Source organism: Thunnus albacares, chromosome 13 (genome assembly GCF_914725855.1).
Source record: "Thunnus albacares chromosome 13, fThuAlb1.1, whole genome shotgun sequence".
NCBI classification, from domain to species: Eukaryota; Metazoa; Chordata; class Actinopteri; order Scombriformes; family Scombridae; genus Thunnus; species Thunnus albacares.
The window spans coordinates 19,440,861-19,463,377 of record NC_058118.1 but is presented as its reverse complement, the minus strand read 5'-3'; the positions used below and the strand labels follow the sequence as shown (position 1 = coordinate 19,463,377).

Below are 22,517 nucleotides of genomic sequence, written 5' to 3'. Positions count from 1 at the left end.
GAAATGAGTTCAGCCCTTTCATCTCATTTTCAAATCAAAAATCAGATAGGACATAGTTTGTACAATGTCTTATCTGATTAATCTTGACATACTGGTGGGTTCTTCACCAAAACGTTATGCCCTAAAAGGCCCTAGATGTGGATTAAGTTCAAAATATCTGACAAGAATATCAGTCTATATCAAACTAAAGAGGCATGTTTGAAGGGACACATTTTTTGCAATTTACAATCAATGCACAAGATCACATTGCTGCAAGGGTTCAGGCATTTCTCAGTGGAAAAAATGTATGTTGTAAACTGGTACATATGTTGGAGACAACAGGACATCCAGTCAGGCTTTGCAGGACAGTAGACCAAATGTAAATATTTGATTAATGACAACTTTGCATGGTGTTTAAGTGCTGTGCTGAATGTGTGGCTAATTTAATTCACTTGTGAACCTGCTCAAATTAGTACGTCATACTGTAAATCATACATAATGTATTTCACTCTTTTCTGTAACTCATATTAGCATTTTTCATTGATGCAACTATTTTGTTTCATGAGAAGTAATAGAAACAAACAACATGTTTAATCAATATCTGGAGGAGGTGGCAGGCCTGTCGCAGTGGTGCCAGGCCAACCACCTCTCCCTGAACGTTGAGCTGATGGTGGACTATAATAAATAATGCCAGGAAATGACAGAGGTCTTACACCCCACTGCAAATCAGCGGGACTCCAGTGGAGAAGGTGAGCAGCTTTAAGTACCTCAGTGTGCAAATTACCGAGGACTTAACATGGACTACACATATTGAAACTGTGACAGCAAAGGCAAGACAGCGCCTGTATTACCTCAGACAGCTGAGGAAATTCAAGGTCTCACACAAAGTCCTGCTAGCCTTCTACTCTGCTGCAGTGCAGAGCATCCTGACGGGGAGCCTAACTGCCTGGTACGGGAACAGCTCCTCTCAGGACAGGATGGCTCCGCAGAGGATTGTGCGATCGGCTGAGCACAGTACGGGTACTGCGCTCCCCTTCCTAATGAGCCTATGCAACAGGAGGTGTGTAAGCGGAGCTGGAAGGACAGTAAAGGACCCCCACCACCCCAGCAATGGACTGATTGTGTGGCTGTGATCAGACAAACGCCTGAACAGCCACAAATCACATACTGAGACGGAGGAAGTGTTTCTTCCCACAGGCTATCAGAGCCATGAACAATGAACAGTAAACTCCTGAAGGACAATATACCCAAGGACATTCACCTATGCATATTATACTATACACTACTGCCATTTACACACTGTTGCCATCTTATCTGCACTGTTTACTTCATAACCTTCACTATTTTGTATATTTTGCTTACAACTGCTATTTAAAAGCTGTTGTTTCTTTATCTATCCATATATATATATATTATTTTTTTATTGTTGGCTCTTGCATTCATTGTGTGCTGCCTGGGAGTCTGACGCAACAGCATTTCACTATATGTACTTGTATGCATATGTGACAAATAAAATCTCTTGAATCTCGAATATTTGTGTTTGGGATCTTCAAAAAACCTGACCCTCACTGTCTCTCTCATCTCCTAATATTTATTTATAAAGACAGAAGAGCACACTAGGAAGGGAAAAGCTTGCTCTCCTTTTAAAAGAAATTATTGATTGCATGTTTTTTTCTCTCTCTCTCTCTCTCTCTCTCTCTCCTCACCACAGCTCCTTCCAGACTGATGACGATGATGAGGTGTCTAACAAGACGTGGGTGCTGACTCCCAAAGTGTACGAGAGTGACGTCACACACATCCTAAACAGCCTACTAGATGGATACGACAACAAACTCAGACCTGACATCGGAGGTGGGTGCTGATTTTTCACAGATGATCCGTTTAGTCACAGTATCACAAAGAAATGTACCCACGTTTATGGGCAAATTTGCATTAAAACACATATGCTTAACTGATATAGATGCTTATACACAAGCACTTTACCCATGAAGTGAAGAAACAGGGATGCGTTGAAGAGAGATAATCTATAATTGTGCAATGAGGTGAAGTCTGAAACACTTGTCAATGAAAGCAAACCAACCCTATACACTATATTCTTTAAGCTTTAATATCTCCTTAATGCAGCAATTATTCTTAAAATAGCCATTAAAACTCATTAGATTAAGTGAATACTTAGACTCCTGTATAGGCTCCTTTTTTTGGAGCCAGAATTGAGTAGCAATTAAAGAAATTGCATCTTGAGGCACTTGAGCAAACGGAGAGGAGACACTTTCATACTATAAAGATAGAGAAAAAAAACAACTCTGTATACATCTAGTGATACTTATCATTCATGTGCAGATACTCATTGAGAGGTTTTTGAATGTAAAAATCTCATGCCAACTATTAAGGAAGTAAAGGAAGAAAAACAGTCTTGTGTGTTTAGGTTGATTGCGCTCTTTAGTCATTATTCTTGGAGCTTTCAAAGAGTTTTATATACGCATGAAGTTAGACCCTTAACAAATCTACATTACTTTAATCATTAGCTTCTCACACAATAACACTGTTGTTGTGTGAGCTAGAGGTGGGCCCCGAGTCACAGGGCTCGAGTCAGATTTGAGTCACACATGATGAATGTAGACTGGACTTTACAAAATCAAAAAAGGCTTAAACACAGATGATGTCGCTTTACTTACACTTAAGTCTCACTTGAAACTTTCCCAAAGCCCAAAGATGTATAATTATGTTATAAAAATATACTTTGAATCAATCCGACAGCTGCCAGTCATGTTACACAAGCATGTGAAAGGTGTGTTTGGCAGAGCCAGACATTTCTCTGTTCTCTGTTTAGGAGCAGCTGAGATGAAGACTGAGACTGAAATGAGAACAGCTGGTCAACCTTAAAAGTCAGTCCACCTTAAGTGAGCCTGGTCAGGTTAGGCTAACCCACTGTTGCTAACTTCCGCGCGAACCCCCTTCACTTTTCAATTTGTTGGGGAAACAACAGATGAGACTTTCTTGGTCTTGAGAAGCTGTAGCATTTATTAACTGACACGCTGTAGCCTAGACTGTACATTTACTATCAGAATGACAACTCGCTGATATCCTTTTCCTCTGCTCCGCTCGCATTCACCGTCACTTTTCTGCCACTCGCTCAAACACACACTCGCTATGCACACACATTACACACTGCCTTTTTCCTTAAAGGAGTTACGCTACCAAGAGTTTCCCAGGCAACAACACGGAGGTTGACTCACAATTCTGGAACAGCGCCACACAGAGGCTTCCAAACGCAAATGATAATTGATTTCCCAATTAAATGGATATTTGGCGTTATTTTTGGTAAGATTCTTTGGCCTGGCAGCGGTTGTCGTTGGTCTGGCGGCCTACCAGGTCTGTATAACTATAGGGGAAACACTGAACAGGAATAACATACCGAGGCAAATCTGATCTGCTTTTGTTTAAATATTATTAAGTTTGAAAGTAATAAATACACATTTTGAAAAGCTTTAATTATTATTTCTGTAAATTTACTTAATTATTACTCTGAAATTCTAAAAAGGCATTACATTTGGTTAAGGGCGAATGACTTAAAAGCTCAAGATAAACCTTAGTACTCCAACTCGACTTGGAAATTTATAGACTTGTGACTTGCCTCACCACTGTTGGTAGCTAGTAATAACATAAGGCATGCCACCTGACACATATTTGAATATATCTGCTGCAGATTGTAAAATAATAAGAAATAATGACTTTTTTAATGGCATGAAATGAAAATGGGAGACCAGCTGTAGCCGGATGGCCAGTGCATATTCACTTCATTTAGGCTGTAGAAACTGAACACACAGAGGATTTAATGCACAAAGCACAGTTTATTATTACACAATGCTGAACATTACAAAGTGTATGTGTGGGTTTGCTTTTGTCCATTCTATGCATGTGTTTGTGTTGTGTGATGACAGTGTTGGCAGCAAGGCTGATTACAGTATAAAGTAAAGGATACAATTTGTGAAAAAAAAATCAGAGGGGGGGATGTTTTTGAAATGTTTTTACTCCTGAAAATAAATCAGAACCACAGTTGGCCTATATAGACAATGAAGATTATTAGGCTATTTCTTGCAGCTGTTACAGTAACATTAATAAAATAATTATAAACTTTAATAAAACAATTATGAAATTTGATCTTGACCACTGCATTTGCAGAAATATTTTAATCATTTAAAAAAAATATATAATTCATTCTCAGAGAAGTGATGTCAAATTCATGCCTTGTCCTTTCCTCATCCGGACACATAGGAGATGTGACCATATACAATAAAACTAAAAGTTTAAATGCTAATTTAACTTGCCCTCCAACGCTCCTTTCAGTACTGTGGATAGTGTCACTCGGCCAGACGTGCCAATACACTTAATGTCATTCTTGCAAGTCACTGTTTAATTCAGCTCTATGCACAGTGTGCAGCAAACTTCAATAGTAAATAGAAAATAATCACAACATGCAATAGTACAACGTGCTGTCATCATAAAAATAAATAGGCTACACTATAGGCCTACTTGTCAGACTAAGAAAACAGTCTGCTTTGACTTCTGTCTTTTTTTATGCTTACCCCTGAAGGGGTCATCCAGTGAACGTTGTGCCTCTTTTATCCATATCAATGCAAATCTCTGAGCAGGCAAGGAGGAAACCCCTGGTTGATTTACTGCATCATCACATAGCCTAGACGCAGTGTCATCTCTATTGTCACTCACTTTCCAGTCCATTTCCGATTTTATTGTTGTTTATTGTTGTTTTCCCCCTCGCTATGAGGGGGATACATTTTTGTCCCCGCTGGAAATAAAAATAACTCAGCAGAGGCAGCAAATAACACCCTGCGCTTACCTGTGTTTATGTACATGCATGTGTTGTGGTCAGAATAGCAGTCTGTCATGGTCCTGCAAGCCTTGTCTTGTCAATGTGAGAAGTAGACAAGTGGCTTACTCCCTTCACTTTGACAGACAGCTGGGCAGAGCTCCCTTGTCTAGAGAAGTGCACATATATCCTATAGCCTGTCACGTCTGTCTGCAAGAGCCGAATAGGGAGATCCTTACCACCTTTGAATGCTTGATTCATGGGTCAGTATTCCTGGGAAAACTGGTTTAAATCAGAATCTGTCACACACTGTCATAGAATGATAAAGATATGCCATTCTTTATGCTGATAGTGAATTGCTTCTCCACCTGCTGTAGTACCCATGCTGGATTGGGGGACACTGGCTAGTGCTGTAGTAAAGCTGCAAATGACAGGAATAGTTTGAAAAGATGCCACAGTATAACTGCCTATGTCATAGAGTTACAGCTGAGACATTTGTCTTGTTTGTCTAAATCAAGTCTTGTGTCTTGTGGTGAAGGACACCCACAGGAAGAGATAAATATGACTGATATACTGATATACTACCTACATCCTAAACAACAGCAACAGAACGCTCCATCCAGAGACTTGTCAACAATGTTGACTCAGCATTGTTGGAGCTTTTCCCTCTGCCAAAACAGTGATCACAGACCCATGAGTGTGCAATCGTGTTACATGATTTTCAAGATAAAACAAGTTTTCAGTTATGTGTTCAGGCTACTAGGAGCCACCAACATGCAAAGTTGCGTAATACACCTTTTATGTCTTTCTTTTTCAGTTGTGGTTGTTTCTTTGGAATGCACTGTGGTCCTTTGTCCCTGGCATAGACTGTATGTAAAGATGGATGTAGCAAGGTGTTACATTACCCATTGGTTTGCATTGGAGCCTGTTTGAAGCCCAGAGTTGCAGCTTATGGTTGGCCCCATCTTATCTGTTTGGAGCCAGGACCTTCCAAATAAGGAGTGTCGGGTGTCGCCTTTCACGATCTGGAAACATGCCCCACTACCTCGGACAGAAACAAATACTAGCTTACTGGGAACACTGAGTGGTGCACGATTGGGCTAACATTAGCTAAATGATGCTAACGAGGAAGGTAAACTTACCAAAATATTACGACAATAGTTTGACACAATGAGAGTCCAGGGTCCGGAGAGAGCGGCGGGAGAGCAAACTGTCAATCACAGTTGTCAATCAACACCCACAATGCAGACATCAAAGCCTACTATAAATCTTCAAATCTTTTTAATGGAGCAAAAATTTCTAAAATGACCAGTACAGTTGTTAGAGGACCTGAATTTAGTGTTTTTTCAGAGCCAGCATCTAGCAACCATCGTGACATTGCACTTTAAGATACTTCTGCATTGGCTTCAGCCCACGCTTTGCTACCTCAGCAGCCATTTCTTTACACCTGCGGGTACAATGAAAGCCCCTCACTGGCGTCCCAACCACAAACATGGCCCATGTGTTAACTGGAAAGGCACAACCAGGCTGGAGGTACCACTACTGGGTATTGACCTCATGCAGCTTTAAACCAGGACTAATGAAATGACTGAAATGATTGCACATGATGAAAGCAGGACATGTATAGTAAATCTGATGGACTCAGCTGCTTATATGCATACTCTACTGCTTTCATTGTTTTTCTATATACAGTAGAAGAAGTACAATTCTGCATATAATGTGACACATTTCGTGAGGGGCATCATCTTTATACTTAAGACTTTAGAAGTGGGCTTTTGCTATAAATTGAAGAGCAGCTCAGATCTTCTTTGAGGTGCAGCTTCAGCCCAGAAAGCTGCTGCGAAGCTGGGCGGCTGGCTGCCACCGTCTTAACCATCATCTTCAAACACACTATGATCTCGCTCTCTCAGTGTTGGTCTTCCAGCTGCTGCCAAGTTACACAGCTACAGAGGGGTTATAATTAGCCAGCTATACTGTCATCTGAGCCGCCAACCAACCAATCAACCAACCAACCAACCATACCAAGGCAAAGCGAAGTTTCTCCTCCACTCCTCAGAGCACTGAAATGCTGTGGATTTAGATTCATCGCTGATTGTGCCACAGTTTCCCTTTGAAGTCCATTGTGATGCTCATTTAATTTTAATGCCCCTGGAGTACTGTACGGATGAAAAACTGAAGCAAATAGGACAGAGACTGAGAGAGAGAATTGAGAGAATTTGAAAATGCTTAATTCTTCATTTATAATACACCCATGGCATTGGTCAAGGTCAATGCCCTCTAGAATGTAAATGGATTATTTCACAAACATGGAGAACGATGACAATGACATCAAGTTATTGTACAGTGAATTGAATAAATTTAATGAACGGGTCTAAATGATTGCTAATGCATGGTTATGCATTTTGGTCAGACTCTGTGTGCTATAATTCAATCAGCCTTTTACCAGGATGCTTGTAGTGGGTGTATTGGCACATTTTATGTTGTCTTAGACAGCAAGTTGGAAATTTTAGCACTGCCACTTTATGTTCACTGGCATCTTGGAATAATATTTCCTTGGCACCTGTTTGTGCATTTATAAAAGACATCCACTTTCCAGTTGGCTGTGTAAAATAAGACAATTACACTTGCTTTATTTATTAATATTTTATTTATGCATTGCCTGCAACTTTATAAGTGATTTTGCTAATAATCAAGTCCAGGGTTACATATTATGTAGATCATATTTTCAGTCTACATAAATTCTAATTATGCCAATTAGGGCTGGACAATATATCAATATTATATGATATTGTGATATGATGTTGTCTTAGATTTTAGATATCTTAATATCATGATATGGCATAAGAGTTGTCTTTTCCTGGTTTAAAAGGCTGTACAGTAAAGTGGTGTAACTTACCAGACGGTTCTAGCTGTTCTATTATTTGCATTTACCCACTTAGTCATTATATCCACATTACTGATGATTATTTATCAAAAAATATCGCCCAGCCCTAAATGCCAGTGCATTAATGCAGTAGTATTCATAGCAACTCACTGATATATCTGGCCAAAAGCCACACTGAATTGTTGAGAACATCATGTGAGATAAAGTACAAGCTATTAAGAGCAACGCGCATGTGTGTGTGTGTGTGTGTGTGTGAGTTTATTCTTATATTTGCAAGTGTGTCTTGGGGGTGGGGATGCAATGCACATGCATGTATGCCTGGGAGTGACATGAAAAATGGATGCAAACCTGCACTCACTCCCTCTGTCTATCTCTCACGCTCACTATAGCTCTCACATCAAGCCTTGAAGCCGGTTGACTCTTAACCTGACTCCTTTAAGACATCACGTCCAGTCATCCATAAACATACGCATTAAAGATAGCAAAGTGTGGAAGCTGATCCAGGCTGACTCAGAGGGATCTGACAGAGCATGGACATCCGTTTGACACCACGCTGTCCAGTTTTATGACCCATACTTTGTCTGACATCTGCCCTGTCCATCTCAGCAAGCTGACATAGGCAGTAGACACGAAGAGGTGTAACACATGGCAGTGGACAGATGTACACATGCAGGTGTACAAGCAAAGATAATCCATTTACATACATGAAGGCGTGTACGTAACAAAGATAAGCACTGACTCAAGAGGGTGTATATATAGTTCATACTGTAATTACACACACACAGCAACAACAACACCAATTCACTGTATCTCTAATTGTGTGTTCACTAGTTTCCCTATAATAAATTATCTTCAAGTAAACTGACATTTAGCAGTTTCTAATGCATCTGCTGCTCTAATGTTATGTGGCATAGTTGTTTGGTGATCTCTTTTGGTCTACGAAGTGTAATTTTTCCTCAAATCCTTTCAAGTCAAAATATTTATGAGGCACTTTCAACCTAAAACTGCGTCTCTGTGTGAGCAACGGGCAAACACCAGCATGTCTGTGAGAAAAGAGAGTAAATGATTGGCTACCAAGAGGGGCTCACAGGCCTCAAACATGGAAGGACGGGAAAAGGCATGGATGGGATGTTGCAGAGTGCACAAAGGTATTCTCGTAAATGGGTCAAGAGTTTGGCTGAAAATATGGAGTGTGTGTGGTTCTCTGACATTGGCAGGAAGCCCCTTTGAACAGGAAGTTGGCCTAATCGGAGAAGGCTTTGATGTAGTCTACTCGCAGACAAAGGAAAATCTGAGCCAGGGTTTCCATTTCATTAGCAGTATCTGATGTATCTTAGACCCAGTAAAAATCCAGATAATGTAATAGTGTCTTAAGCATAAAGTGGGATCATTTGATTAAAGTAAATTACTGTATATACTTGTATGGAGTGAACTCAATGCCTTAAACTTTTACGATGGACCTAAAAGAAAGAGTCAAACCTCCGCCCCTGTTATTTTTATTCTAAGGTTGAGTTTCTACGTGTCTTGAACCAAAAAAGATAAAATTGGTGTCACTAGTAGTAGTAATAGTAAAACTAAATAACAAGATATACACCATTTCAGTCATGGACCTTCATCAGGCATCAAATTCACAATATGAATACAACAACATCTTTAAACTTGAGCCACAGGCTGCCACAATTGAATAAGGGGTCAAATCACCTGAGACAGTAAAAAAAAGCCCTAAAATGTGAAAAAAACTATTTATTGACTTTATATTTTATGTAATATTATATTATACTATTTGCATTTTTTGTATGATGTTTTCTCTTAATGGTTTTGTAGATATTTCCAGTTTGGATATGAGACTAGGGTTGTTTGTTGTCAGATAATCCCTCCCCTTCTCCACTACACGGAACTTCTCTTGTGATAGAAATTACTTTGCATTGCACATCTATTTCTTTTTTCAGTTCCCATTTTTCCATTGTATTCTATAGTGCCGAGTCATTTTTTGATAGGTTGTTTCAGTCTGTGGCTCAAGTATAAAGATGTTGTTGTTTCATATTGTGAATTTGATGCCTGACGAACGTCCACAACGAAACATTGCTTTTCCAGTGAACATGGTGCTGACATTGTGCCAGAATTCAACACTCTCTTTTTCCTATGCACCTGTCTACCAGGTGTACATATACAACACTTCTACGTGAAACACATGGACTCACATTCACAACAGGAAGATTATTTTACTCTTTTTCTTCAGTTAAGATGATGTTATACTGTATACAGAAGTGATGAACTGAACACCCTCCTGAGATTTGTTGTGTAAGTGCATCATAGATAATTGCTCATCTCTTAAATGGATTTTCCTATTCTTCTTTGCAGTCAAACCGACAGTGATCCACACAGACATGTTTGTCAACAGCATCGGACCAGTAAATGCCATCAATATGGTGAGTAATACTGGAATTTGATGTTAATTTGTCACTCCTGTTATTAATAACCTGCAGCATTTATAACTCAAGGAGAATATTTATTCCTAAATTTATGTTTGACCTGCATCCATCATCAGAGATGTGAGATTATGATTATCCAGATAGTAGATCTCCTCTCTGGAGCTGGCAGGGATTCAAAGTCTTGCTCAAGCACACTTCAGCAGGGCAGATGCTTGCTGTCATGGAGGATTGGTTGGTCCATCTAATCACTACGTTGCCCCACTGCCCTTGTAGTGTAGTAACACAATGCAGGTGTCAATCAGAAACTTAACAACTGCACTGGTCTTTGCACCACAGTGGATAAAGGCGGTCTGTTTAGTGCCTCTGATTGCAGACAGCTTAGAACAACACCTCAAATCTTTAAATTAGAAATATGGTAAACCAGATGTGTTTCTCAACACACAGGCCAGATCTCAAAGCAGCATATGTGCAAACAGCTGTTTGTTGGCAAATCCTAAAATGTTCTTGATTTATACTTGCCAAATCGTACCAGCTATAATCTAAGGTTTCACCTGTTCAAGCTATTTGTGGTTTGTTCAGATAAATGTACCAATTTGAGATTTTTCTTGGATCTAGTTTGAAAACAAGATATTTTTAGACTTTTATTTCTGTCTGTTGAGAATTGAATTTAAATTCTGTCATAAAAAGCATCTAATGTAAAAACAGTTTTTTTCTCTCTTTTTTTGAGTATTATTCCAGTAATCTGTATAAGAACAATAACATTTAACCTTGTAGTTAAATGATATATAAGTTAAGTACATTCATCATATTTTCCAAATATTAATATGGGTTCAACAGTAGTTTGTATCAATATCTGAATGGTTGTGGATTTGGTATTTTTGTGACCTTTTACATTTACATTTGGAGGACACTATTATCCAAAGCAACTTACAAGCTTTTCTTCTAGAGCATGACTCTTAATATAACATTTAAAGTAGAAATACAATGAGGCTAAAATCACACTCTCTTTTTCACCACTTCGTTACGTGAAGACATAATAAGCTTGTTATGTCTTTAAAGCCAAGTCTGTTTAGCATTTTGTTATAGCCTATTACTCTTACAAAAATGCACATGACCTTCAGCCAATGTGAGCGGGAGAGATGGCTCCAAAAATCAGTGTATTTCTATTAATCACAATTTTAGAAGTGAAAGTTCTGGAAATGCTGAAATTTAGGTATTCGATTCATGTAGGAAAACCCTTCTCCATGATGCTTTTTGATTATCACTAGTAATGTTGTTACAAATAATATCATAATAACAAAAATGATATAATATATAACTGTCTTGCTGCACTGATGACCAAAAAAGTGTGAGGAAAATATTTTATAGGAGAGAATTAATTAGAAACTGAGAGTTCCTCACAAATCTCACATCAGCATCACTTCATGTGTCATTGGGCCTCATGCAAGAAGCACTTGTACGAGCAGATTTGTTCTTAAGATGCACATGCAAGTGATTTAAGAACATTTGTGGCGGCATTCATCAATTTTCTCATACTAAGAATTTTCTCTTAGGTACAAACAAAATTTACAAGTGGTCCAGACCTGTTGTACGTGTCATCAATAGATCATCTCAGGAAAAACACTTGTTTGACTTACACTTATAATGCCCTAATCTCAATTAATTTGGAGTTTATATATGATAACAAAATTAACAAAAATTAAATATATAACTATAAAAAACTTAATGCAAAATTAACATTCTGTTTACCATATTATCATTATCTTGACTACCAATTTACTGAAAGGTTTTTTTGATTTTATGATTCTTATTGACATATTTTGGACAGTGACTTCTACATTTCAGTAGTTCAAGGAAACTTCTCTCACTCTAACAGCTGCCTCAGTGTTGATCTGCAGGTCTCTGTCCAGTATCATTTTGTGTTGAAGCTGACAGTGTTACATCACCTGTAGACTATAATATTCTCTCGTTCATGTCTCAGCAACTGTCACATCCCTTGACCACCTCCCATCACGGACTGCTTTGCCTTAGAAAGATGTTTTTTAGCAAGTTCATGTCAAAGCATTCCCTCTTTATTTCTTTATTTCACAGTGCAGAGCTGCTCTGATGACACGTCATTGGCAGGATTCATATTTTCTTTGGGTCTCCAACTACTGACGTGTCTAAATTTACTACGTTTGTGTCTGCTGATTACTCAAAGTTTTACTTACTTGAAGTTTTTTGTGAATGAAACTCGCCCACAAACGGAGCAGAAGATGGAGCCTTATATGGGAATTTTAGAGACGTGGATTATGCTAATGATCACATCTCACAACTGTGCACCTACTCATGAACAGGTGGCGTTCATCAGGCTGAAACAAGTGATTTACAACAAGTTCATGCAGTTAAAAGAGTTTGTTGAATCTGACTTGGAGCACTCATACAAGAAAATCTCACAGACAAAAGTAAGAGTTTTAGGATAAAAATATGAGAAAGTTCTTGCCTGATGCCCATTGTTTTCTGTTGCACGTCCCTGCTGAGAACCCACTTCTTTTGTAACTCTGCAGAGCAGTCTGCTCTACATGGCGTTCCATTTCAGTTAGTCTTAGCTAAAACACCCACTCTTAATAATTGCAGTCACAGTGAAGTTGGAAGAGAGGCATCGATGGGATCAGTAAGAAAATGTGTTTTTGTGCTCACATTAGAGAGTCTGGGTGCATGCATGGGTGTGTGCGTGTGACGAGGACATTCCCCTGACATGAAAGGTTGACTGATTGCTTCGCATTCATATGTGATCAGCACAGTTGGGCCATCGCATTCACACTATGACATGACAAATGTGGTGAGGTTTGTAGATTTTCCAATGAGCAGAGAATAGACCGATGGTGCGGGGGTGTGCATCTAAGCATGAACACAATTTTAAAATTCTTAATTATGTGTTAGGAATCCATGAAATATGGCAAAGTTACAACTCATCTGAGTGTGAGAGAGAGGGAATGGATGGGACAGACTAATAGAGAGAAAGAGAGGGAAAGATCAAGGTTTAAAGAAGAAAAAGAATCATAAATCGATGCTTTGTAGTCACTGGAGCTGAGCAGTTCTTAGATGTGTGCAGCTGTTTGAATTGAAAGAAGTGTAATCACACCCCAGAATGCGGTTAAAGAAAAAAAAAAAAAGATGTTTATCCCACTCAGCAGGGCCCAGTTCAAGATACTAAAGCATTCAGTCTTTCTCATTGGATTTGAACTGTCTGTCTGTCCTTTGTGAAAAAGGGATACTGAAAGGATGGGAATGTTGCTGGTGAAAATGTTGTTTTTCAAATCTCGTTTGGGACTCTTTGGCATGGATTTAGGCTTTATTGTTGGGCTAAGCTTTGTCAGGAAGTTAATGCCTCTATGCCCTCTTGCACACAAATCCCCAGATTTTTTTTTCTCTCTTGCTGTACTTCACTTTGAACCTCAGGGCTCAACCATTCCAAATAACAAAATAAATAAGACTGATAGCTTCCTCTCAGTCACTCTCTCTCCTTTTCTTCCCACATTAGACCACAGCTCACCTTTGCTTGTAGCTATTCGATTCTGCCAATGCCTCTATCGCCTATTTTTCATCCCTCTTATGTATGTTCGAACACGGCTGTCACAAGGACTGAATAGGAGACAGAGGGTTTTGTCAACCTCAGGACAAAGTGCTGCCGAGGCAGCAGGTTATGAGGTTAGATAATACTTGAGCCAAACAATGGGAATTATTAATTGCCCCGTTGAACATTTAATTTTCAGGTTGAGGGCGTCAAGATGGTCTTTTTCAACAGTGCTCTTTAGTAGGGACAAAAGGACTCCTTGGCTTGAATATACACCATCTTGTCTGAGGAAAAGCTGCCTGCAAATGTGTTCCAGCATTTGTTCCACTAGTTTCCACCGACACAGAAAATTTCCCTTCAAAAAGAAGAAACAGTGGATTTTTTCTGCAGCCTAAATTTTGACTAGTTTGTTGCATCTCATATTTGAAAGCTACACAATGGTGACAGCACTGATTTAACATAACAATGTGGTTTGTTTTATCTGTCATCAGGAATACACCATCGACATCTTTTTTGCCCAGACCTGGTACGACAGAAGGTTAAAATTCAACAGCACGATGAAGGTTCTGCGTCTTAACAGCAACATGGTTGGAAAGATCTGGATCCCAGACACGTTTTTCCGCAACTCGAAGAAAGCTGACGCCCACTGGATCACCACACCCAATCGCATGCTTAGGATCTGGAATGATGGGAGAATACTCTACACCCTCAGGTAAAAATTCAGTAATGCCTGAGATGAGATATTAGCAATAGATCATCTGACTTACTAAAGTATTTCTCAACTGCAACCCACCATTTGATTGATCGTGTGACTGGGTGTCAAAATGATTCAACTTACCAGTTATCCCATTTTGAATGTGCTGAGAGGTTATAATGTCATACTTTTAGTTTAAATGCTGGTGTGTCTAAAAAGATAAAAGAGTGCATTAAATAACACATTTAGTGAAAAAAAAACCTTTTTTCCTATTTTGTAATGATGGCTAAGGTAATGGGAAGTTCAAAATCTATTTACATAAGCAATTAATTGCAGTACTTTCAGCTGAACAAAGCACAAAACAACAGATAACAATGAGAATACATGGTAATTGGTCTTGTGTCCACGTTTTGAGCATTTAAAGCTTAACTTAGACAATAGCAACTGTGCAATATTTTATTTTTCATCTTTGTTATTCTTTTATGTGTATATATTTGTTGCCGCTGTGATGCTTCCTTCTCTTACTGGCGTCCACTCCAGCAAAAGCAAAGCATGCACTATAGAGGGCATTTGAGATACCCAACGATTTACGGCCTTCTACATAAATAATTCATGGTACTGATTACCCTGAACAAGCCTTGGGCAATTTTAAATTTCAGTAGGGATGGGTATCGTTAGGATTTAGGATATCGATATTGATACTCTTATTAATACTACTCTCCATAATGAAGTATAAAAAATAAAGTAATTAATAATAAAGTGCAAAAAATAAAAACATGGCATGAAAAGATGTGGAAAGATTCAGCAGTTATTTATTTTCATTTACAAACATAACAGTTAAATTAGAAGTGCTTACAACCAATGCTGTGTCCTGAGTTAATAACTACAGACTTATTTTTATATTGATTATGGCTGTAGTCAACCTAAGAAAATTTTGGTCGACTGAAATTCTACCTACTCCTCAACCAATCAATTGGAGAAAAAAGTTCATGTAATATAAACAAGCCAAGATAGCCCTCCAAGCTAATCCATGGTAACTAATTAGCAGGTGATATCATGGTGATATCTAGTGTCGGCAACATTTTTTGCCGACACTAGATATCAAACAAAAGCCAGAGTTGCTGTGAGCTGTAAATTCACCACTTCTTAGCAGAAGGCAGAAGATAACGTTATCTCGGAGCCTGACAAGCCCGGTCAAAGCCTCTCTTCCTCCGGGCAGCTCTCCTGCTCCTGCCTCCGTCTCAGACTCACCCTGGTCAGCGCCTGTCTCCTCGGTTTGCCACTGGCTGCGCAGCGCTTTCTTCTTCTTCCTTCCCTTTTATGGTGGATGGCAACCGGCATTAAGGTGCATTACAGCCACCCACGCTAGCTATGTTAGAATGAATTAATGTTACATAAATACCAATAGCGGCACCGTTTGTCCAGGAGTTTATCAGTATTTGGGTACTGACCAGTCAGGAATCAGTACCAATTTAGTACCGGTTCTCGATACTCATCCCTAAATTTAAGTATTTTAAATTTGACAGTATTAGCGTGAAGGAAATCTGTCTTACAGAACGAAGCAGGAAGTTGTCTGTGACAAGGAACAACATTAGAGCTACATTGCCCTGAACTGATGTTTTTAGGTGCTCTTGCATGGAGTGTATGACTTAAAAGGAAGTTTTGTTTTTTTTAAATTTACCTACTGTATTATTTCATTAGTTTGAGTGTCTGAAATGCTTCGGAAGCTTTTTTAAGTAGTATAAATACTATAGTAATTATGAATATTGTTTTATAGTCTAATGACCTATTCTTGCCTGAGAGCTTGATATTGGAAGATTATTATAGCCTACCAAGGAAGCACTGATGGGTCGGAACTGCTAGACCATTTTTGCCTTTTAGCCCCCAATTATAAAATTATGGGTTGCTCAATAATAGCCGGACTACACACTGTTTGTAAGTCTAAAAGCCGTGGCACTAACCAGTAATACGTGAAGTGTGTAAAACAGGAGGGTAGATTAAAGGGAAATATTGACTGTGCTTATTATCATGTTTTGCTTGCCATCATAAATACAGCGGATGATTACACTGACACTGCAATATATCATCAGTGATAAGAGAGAAAGTGAACTCTTCTGGACTCAATCAAGCCATGATGGATGTTCTCCTATGCAGAACACTACCCCTCCACTTCATTAATTTGTTAAGGAACTCAAAATTTAACCACTGGTTAATTAGGATGGCCGCTGTGATTCGGAGGACAATGATACATGACAATAGCGAGTGCATGGATGAGTAAAGTCATTTAAGGTCATTCTCTCATTAAGGGGAAGTTTAATGACTTTGCCTTCAAACTCCCTCAAGTGTGAAAAGAAGAGATGGATGTGTTGCTGTGAAAAACATCAATTTAGTTTTATGAAATTTTAATTAATAATGCCTTGTGTTGATACTCATAAGGTTAGGGGTTTATTTCAGACTTTTCCAACACTCTCATCAATGTAAACTACATATTGTTTAGATTGTTTTGGGTTTTTTTCAGTTAGTGTCAGTGGATCCAAATATTGTGTCTCTGCAGGTTGACCATCGACGCCGAGTGCCAGCTTAAACTGAACAACTTCCCAATGGATGAGCACTCATGTCCCCTGGAGTTTTCAAGCTGTAAGTTTGGCCATATGCTGATATCCTACTGTCATACCCTTCCCTCTCTTCTTCCGTTTCATCCCAAACACACGCACACACACTGCGGCCAGGAACAAGCCACATATGAGCGTAACAAAGACATCATTTAAGGAACCATTATGCAACAGGCCAAGGGATGAAAGGAATTCAAGCTGCAGTAAAGCCTTAGGATTTATTTCAGAACACTCCAATCTCCTGAAAAACAATCATGAGTCATGTGTTTACTTAGGTTTAACAGATGTATGCACATATCAAAGTATGTATGCAAACAGTATATTTTTTATTGCTTTAACAGAAAGCAAGTCTAAAATGGTGATTGCTTGATATATATGAATATGTTACATGAAAGATGTGACTAAAAACATTGGTCCATCCATTCATTCATTCGTATTGTGCACTGGCATTCAGTAAATGGATTTAATAATAGATGTCTAATTCCCACTCGACTACAGGCAACAGACTGATTGATTTTCCTACACTTTGTCAATACTGTTCTGAAGACATTTCAAAAAGTGACAAGTCCAAATGAGTCACCCCCTCCGTGTGAGGAGTGCATTGAGGGTAAGTTATGCTAATGAGGCCGCTATGGATCTACAGAGCGATGCACCATGGGATATTCTCCAGAGAGATCTCTTCCTAAATAGCTCCAGAGCAACAAGAAAAAGAAACCCGGGGGTAGTGGGCCTAAAAATGGAACAGAAGCATTCATTTAAATTTGATGAAAGCCATGGATGTTTTCAGAACTTCGAAAATCGCTTGATGTACAGTACATGAGCTCAATCTCAGAAGCAGCAGGAGGAGCAGTGTGTGGCATATTTCCTCAAAACGTGGCACAGAGCAATGAAGCATGGGGCATTTTCCAGTGCAGCTTCTTCTGCAGTGGTTTCAACTGTGGCCAGATGAGAGTGGATCACAGTATATTACATTGAATAATTTACAGATCTCTTCATACTTTGCACATGATACAGTATATTATTTCTTACTTATCTGACAACACAGCTAAGTGTTCTTCCACAGTGAATTCATGACATTGCACTGCAAGAACATTGTTGTTCTAGCTTCCTAAAAGGAGACTGAATCAATAAAATGTCCTGGATGCACTGCCAGCAAAAGAGCAGTCTGCCTGCCTGGCTGGCTGGCTGTAATGTGGCAAATGGGCAGATTCTTCCATCCTCTGCTTCTCTGAGGTCCAATATTACTGGATGTCAGAGAGCACTTTAGTCATAAAGCCATTTAAAGTTTGCACTAAGGAAAGTACATGTGCATTATTCAAGCCACTCCCTCGATGGCTGACGGCACAGCTCATCACTAAACTGAAGACCATTACAGTCAGACTTCACCACCTGTACAGGGCAACATTTAGTCAGGTCCGCTCACAGGATATAGAGCGCAATTCCAAATCCAACTTGCTACCAGACAGAAATTCAATACTAACTACTATGATTTGATTATGATATTGCATCTGCACATCTAAGTGAATCAGTACAAAAAAGGTAAGATTACCATTGTGATTCTCACCACCAGAGAGCATACACTTGGGGTAATAATATTACTGCAATCAAACTCGCAGCTATCGATGGATCAATTTTGTAATTTTTGCTTTTAAGTCAGCATGGTGTTACAGAAAAGAATAAGTTTTCTCCCCACAGATGGACTGGATATTTTGTCAACATGTCGTGCAGGAGTCTGTTATATAATGGTTCTTTCATGAAACAGTTTATTTGCAAGCTAGCTGACTTTATGCGTATGGATTTGTCTGAAATAAAATAGACAGTGCTCGACGTTTTCATTTTTTTTAATATTGAAATGTTCTGCACCATTTCGTTTTAGACGATATTTTGTTGTATAGCAGCGAGTACATCTGTGGAGTCAAGTCTGAAGATATTTCCCAAAAGGGAAAAATGGTACTCTTCAACAAACATTGTGTGATGTTTGCACCGAACTTCTTTATTCTTCTCTCCTCAGCTAAGCTCCATGTCATTTTAACTGTGTTCTCTTCTGTTCAGATGGCTACCCCAGGGAGGAGATTGTGTACAAGTGGAAAAGGAGCTCAGTGGAGGTTGGGGACATTCGCTCTTGGAGGCTTTACCAGTTCTCCTTTGTGGGTCTGAGGAACACCTCTGAGATTGTCAGGACTGTCTCAGGTAAGAAAAACATTGTTTCTTTTGTTTTTTTTTTTGGTTTGTTTGTTTTTTTAACTCGTCTTAGTTATTCGGAAAACAATTGATTGAATACACACCCTGCTAGTGACACTGGGCAGATGTGTGTGTGACAGAAGTGATTTTAGAACATGTCAGGGTTGCAATGGGATTGGGATTCCGAGGGTGCTGCATGACACAACATTCATGTTGGGAATGATGTATTTAATCTGATGTGGGCAAGAGCGTGCAGGCAGCATCATCCTCTGGTGATGAGCACAGAGAAATTTCATATATGAAAACTTGAGAGGCATTACTATTATCAGGCTCACACAACTATACATTGCACGCCTCCAACTGTGTTACCAAATAAAGTTGAATCTCTCTTTCTCTCAAAATTGCAATGTTTTAAATCAACTTTTAGTTATAAGTAGAATCCATAAGGTTTCCTATGTCTCATTGGACAGATGGACAGATAGAGTTTCAACAGAGCTGGCAGGGTGGGATGGTCACATTTACAGGAGCTATGGATTTATTGTAAGGACTGGATAACATTATTCCAAAATGACATACCATTTATTTCATACAAAGATCACTCATTCTTTCCCACATGTATGAATGACACAAAAATACTGTTTTCATAAAATTCTCTTTGACTTTCATAATTCTGGATATGATGGTTCCAATTATGATCATTTAAAAGGCAATTTTGAATGTGCGTGATATTTTTTGCTTAGTTTCACACTCACTTCTTACATAATTTATGTATTTTTAACTATTTCTGACCCAGAGTACACCTACAGTACAGTTTATGGACCCTACTCACGCTACAATTGTCCCTTGCAGACATCCATTTTCTTAATGTAAAGCTTATACTCTGTTCCATATTCTATAGGTAGCATGACTGCTGAGAATGATTCTCCTGAAAGTAATGCACAATGTTGATTAGGTATACATGTCCATTTTTACAGCCTTTGTTTACAAAATAGAAATATTAGATTAGATTCAGATGTCCTATATGCCATTGAATTACACAAAGGAGTGACGGAATATATGCATCATTCATACCACATTTTTTATGGTGTACTGGCTGGATTCCATTAAAAACGATGCAGGAATATGAATGTTTGCTTGAGGAAAAACAGCTGCTTTCCCTGGACATTGTTGATGTTTTAGAAAAGGGCCAGAACTGTGTTTGTATGCATATGCTTGTTTGTTTATGTTTATATTCATGAGATGTCTGTAAGTAATGTATGTAATGTTCTGCATGGAAATGTATGTATTCTCAGTGTGAATCAAAGAAAGGCTGCCAGAGATTAACTTTGGCCAAAGGACAGTTCATCCTCATTAGATCAGCTCCATTATCCAGAGGAACTGGAAGTTTTTAAATAAGGTTATGTTATTTCAGTACAAATAAAAGATCCCTTCATAAATCCCACAGTTTAATTGCTTAGAAAGAAATACGGCCATTTCAGCTTTTTTTTTCTTTCTTTTTTTTGTCTAAACTTGCAGCTTTAGAAATCATTTAAAAAGAAAATCTGTCGTACAATATGTAGGTGGTGATGTTTTTTCTTTTGTAACTCCTTGTAAATTCTTCTTTTTATGAGATACTCAGTTCATTCCAGTCTATGTGTTATGTGAGTATTGATCAGAGGGTAGTGGATGCTCTTTGGCTGTATGCCATCTGTTTAGAATATGGGCTTGGAAAGCTACAGAAAGAAAAGGTCATTGTATCAGACATGTGGTGGTAGGGTCATTATTCTTGCTATCGTTTGCAGATCAGTATGTCAAGTCATTTGTTTCCCTTGAAGTAGATAGCTAATTAAATAGGGAAGTAGTAAAATGAGAGAACTATACCTTATTTATACGGCCTGTTGACAACAGTTTTAAATGCTAATAGTTTTTAAAACTGTGTTTAGTGTGCTGTGCTTTATCTGTTTTTAGATGTGTGTGTGTGTAAGGTGTCTATGTTTTAGAAAGTTTGCAACATGAGTTTTATGTCTCCAATTTTTGGGGGTACCAGTAAGTAACCAGTGTATAAACCTTTGTCTTTGTCCAGTTGATTACATAGGTATGGACATTATTGGCAAAATCTTCTCAAGGATGACAACTACAGTACATAAAATTGAACTGGGGTGTGTCAATTAACCACACAGTGTGTCCATGTGAGGTTTTTTGGATGATGCAGTTGTAGTTCTGTATGTGCATGTACAGCTAACTTAATAGGAGTTAATAACATCAGTGGGTAGTAGTGGGACAAATAAATAGTGCTCTCTTATGATCAACAGTTAAGATGGAGGTAATATTGCGTTTGGAGTGTTTACTGAGAGTGTAATAGCTGTTACGCCTGTTAGGTAACCCAGTACTCTATGATGGTGACAAATAAAAACATCATGAATCATCAGCTTTTACCAAACATTAATTTTAGATCAAGCAAGGTTTGATCACAGTATCAGATTTCACGATGCATATTTTTCAGAGGTAGCCGACAAAACCAGCTCTTTCAGAAACGCACAGTAACACACTTGTATGCACTCGTGCACAAAGAAGCCATGGGAGTAACTGAATTCAGCCAATCGTCTGTAATTTGCCACAGTTCAACAGAGTGTCACTGCAATGTAATGCTCACGGACATCCATACACACACACAGGGAGGTAGAGAGAGTGCATGACCAAATGTTTGGACTGCAGTGGGGCGAGTTGATTAAAAAAAAAAAAAAAAAAAAAAAAACCCATGCTTTTAAATTTTCTTTTTTTCTTTTTTAATCAAAACAGTTTTCAAGTGACAACATGCAATCTGTGTAGGAGGACGGGCTGTAGCGGAGAATTTGTACTGCCCTCTGACTCTCTCTCTCTCTCTCTGATCTGGTTTGTTATTTCCACAAACAGCCATCTGCTCTCTTGTCAGAGCAGAGAACCTTGACTGTGGCTGAGAGATCTCTTGTCTCATTTTGCAGTCAGTTTGGGTATCTGACCTGCTTCAAGATTCATGAACACAGCATCTGTCCTCAAAAAGCAGTCAGTTAGAGCCTTATTACCTAGTCATCAAGTACTCGCCATGCAGCAAGTCAGTGCTGCTGCAACGTGTGCTAGAAATATAGGAATATTCCTTAATATGCTGCATCATCACCAGCTCCTTTTATGCATTTTAAGCGTAGAAAAACCTGAGCAGTTGCACTGGTGATTTAGATCTTTTAGTTTTACTTTTTTGATCACTGAGACAGCAAATCCACTCATTTGACAGAATTTTAATTTCTCTGCAGTGAATTCAATAAAAATCCTGTTTAGGGTTGACATCATATAAATGAAGGGTGCTGTAATGGAAATTTTTAAAGACGTATGGTTTTA

The 22,517-nt window shown here is 38.7% G+C and overlaps 1 protein-coding gene across 4 annotated transcripts in view; it reads left to right on the top strand.

Annotated features, from left to right (window-relative positions):
- The window catches only part of gabrg2 (gamma-aminobutyric acid type A receptor subunit gamma2), a 55,277-nt gene that overhangs the window by 8,759 nt on the left and 24,001 nt on the right, over positions 1 to 22,517 (top strand). For all 4 annotated transcript variants that reach the window (XM_044371060.1, XM_044371059.1, XM_044371058.1 and 1 more), the window contains exons 2-6: positions 1,691 to 1,830; positions 10,053 to 10,120; positions 14,171 to 14,391; positions 16,928 to 17,010; positions 19,038 to 19,175. In XM_044371060.1, coding sequence (XP_044226995.1) covers positions 1,691 to 1,830; positions 10,053 to 10,120; positions 14,171 to 14,391; positions 16,928 to 17,010; positions 19,038 to 19,175 — 650 coding nt within the window. The remainder of the gene's footprint in view (positions 1 to 1,690; positions 1,831 to 10,052; positions 10,121 to 14,170; positions 14,392 to 16,927; positions 17,011 to 19,037; positions 19,176 to 22,517) is intronic.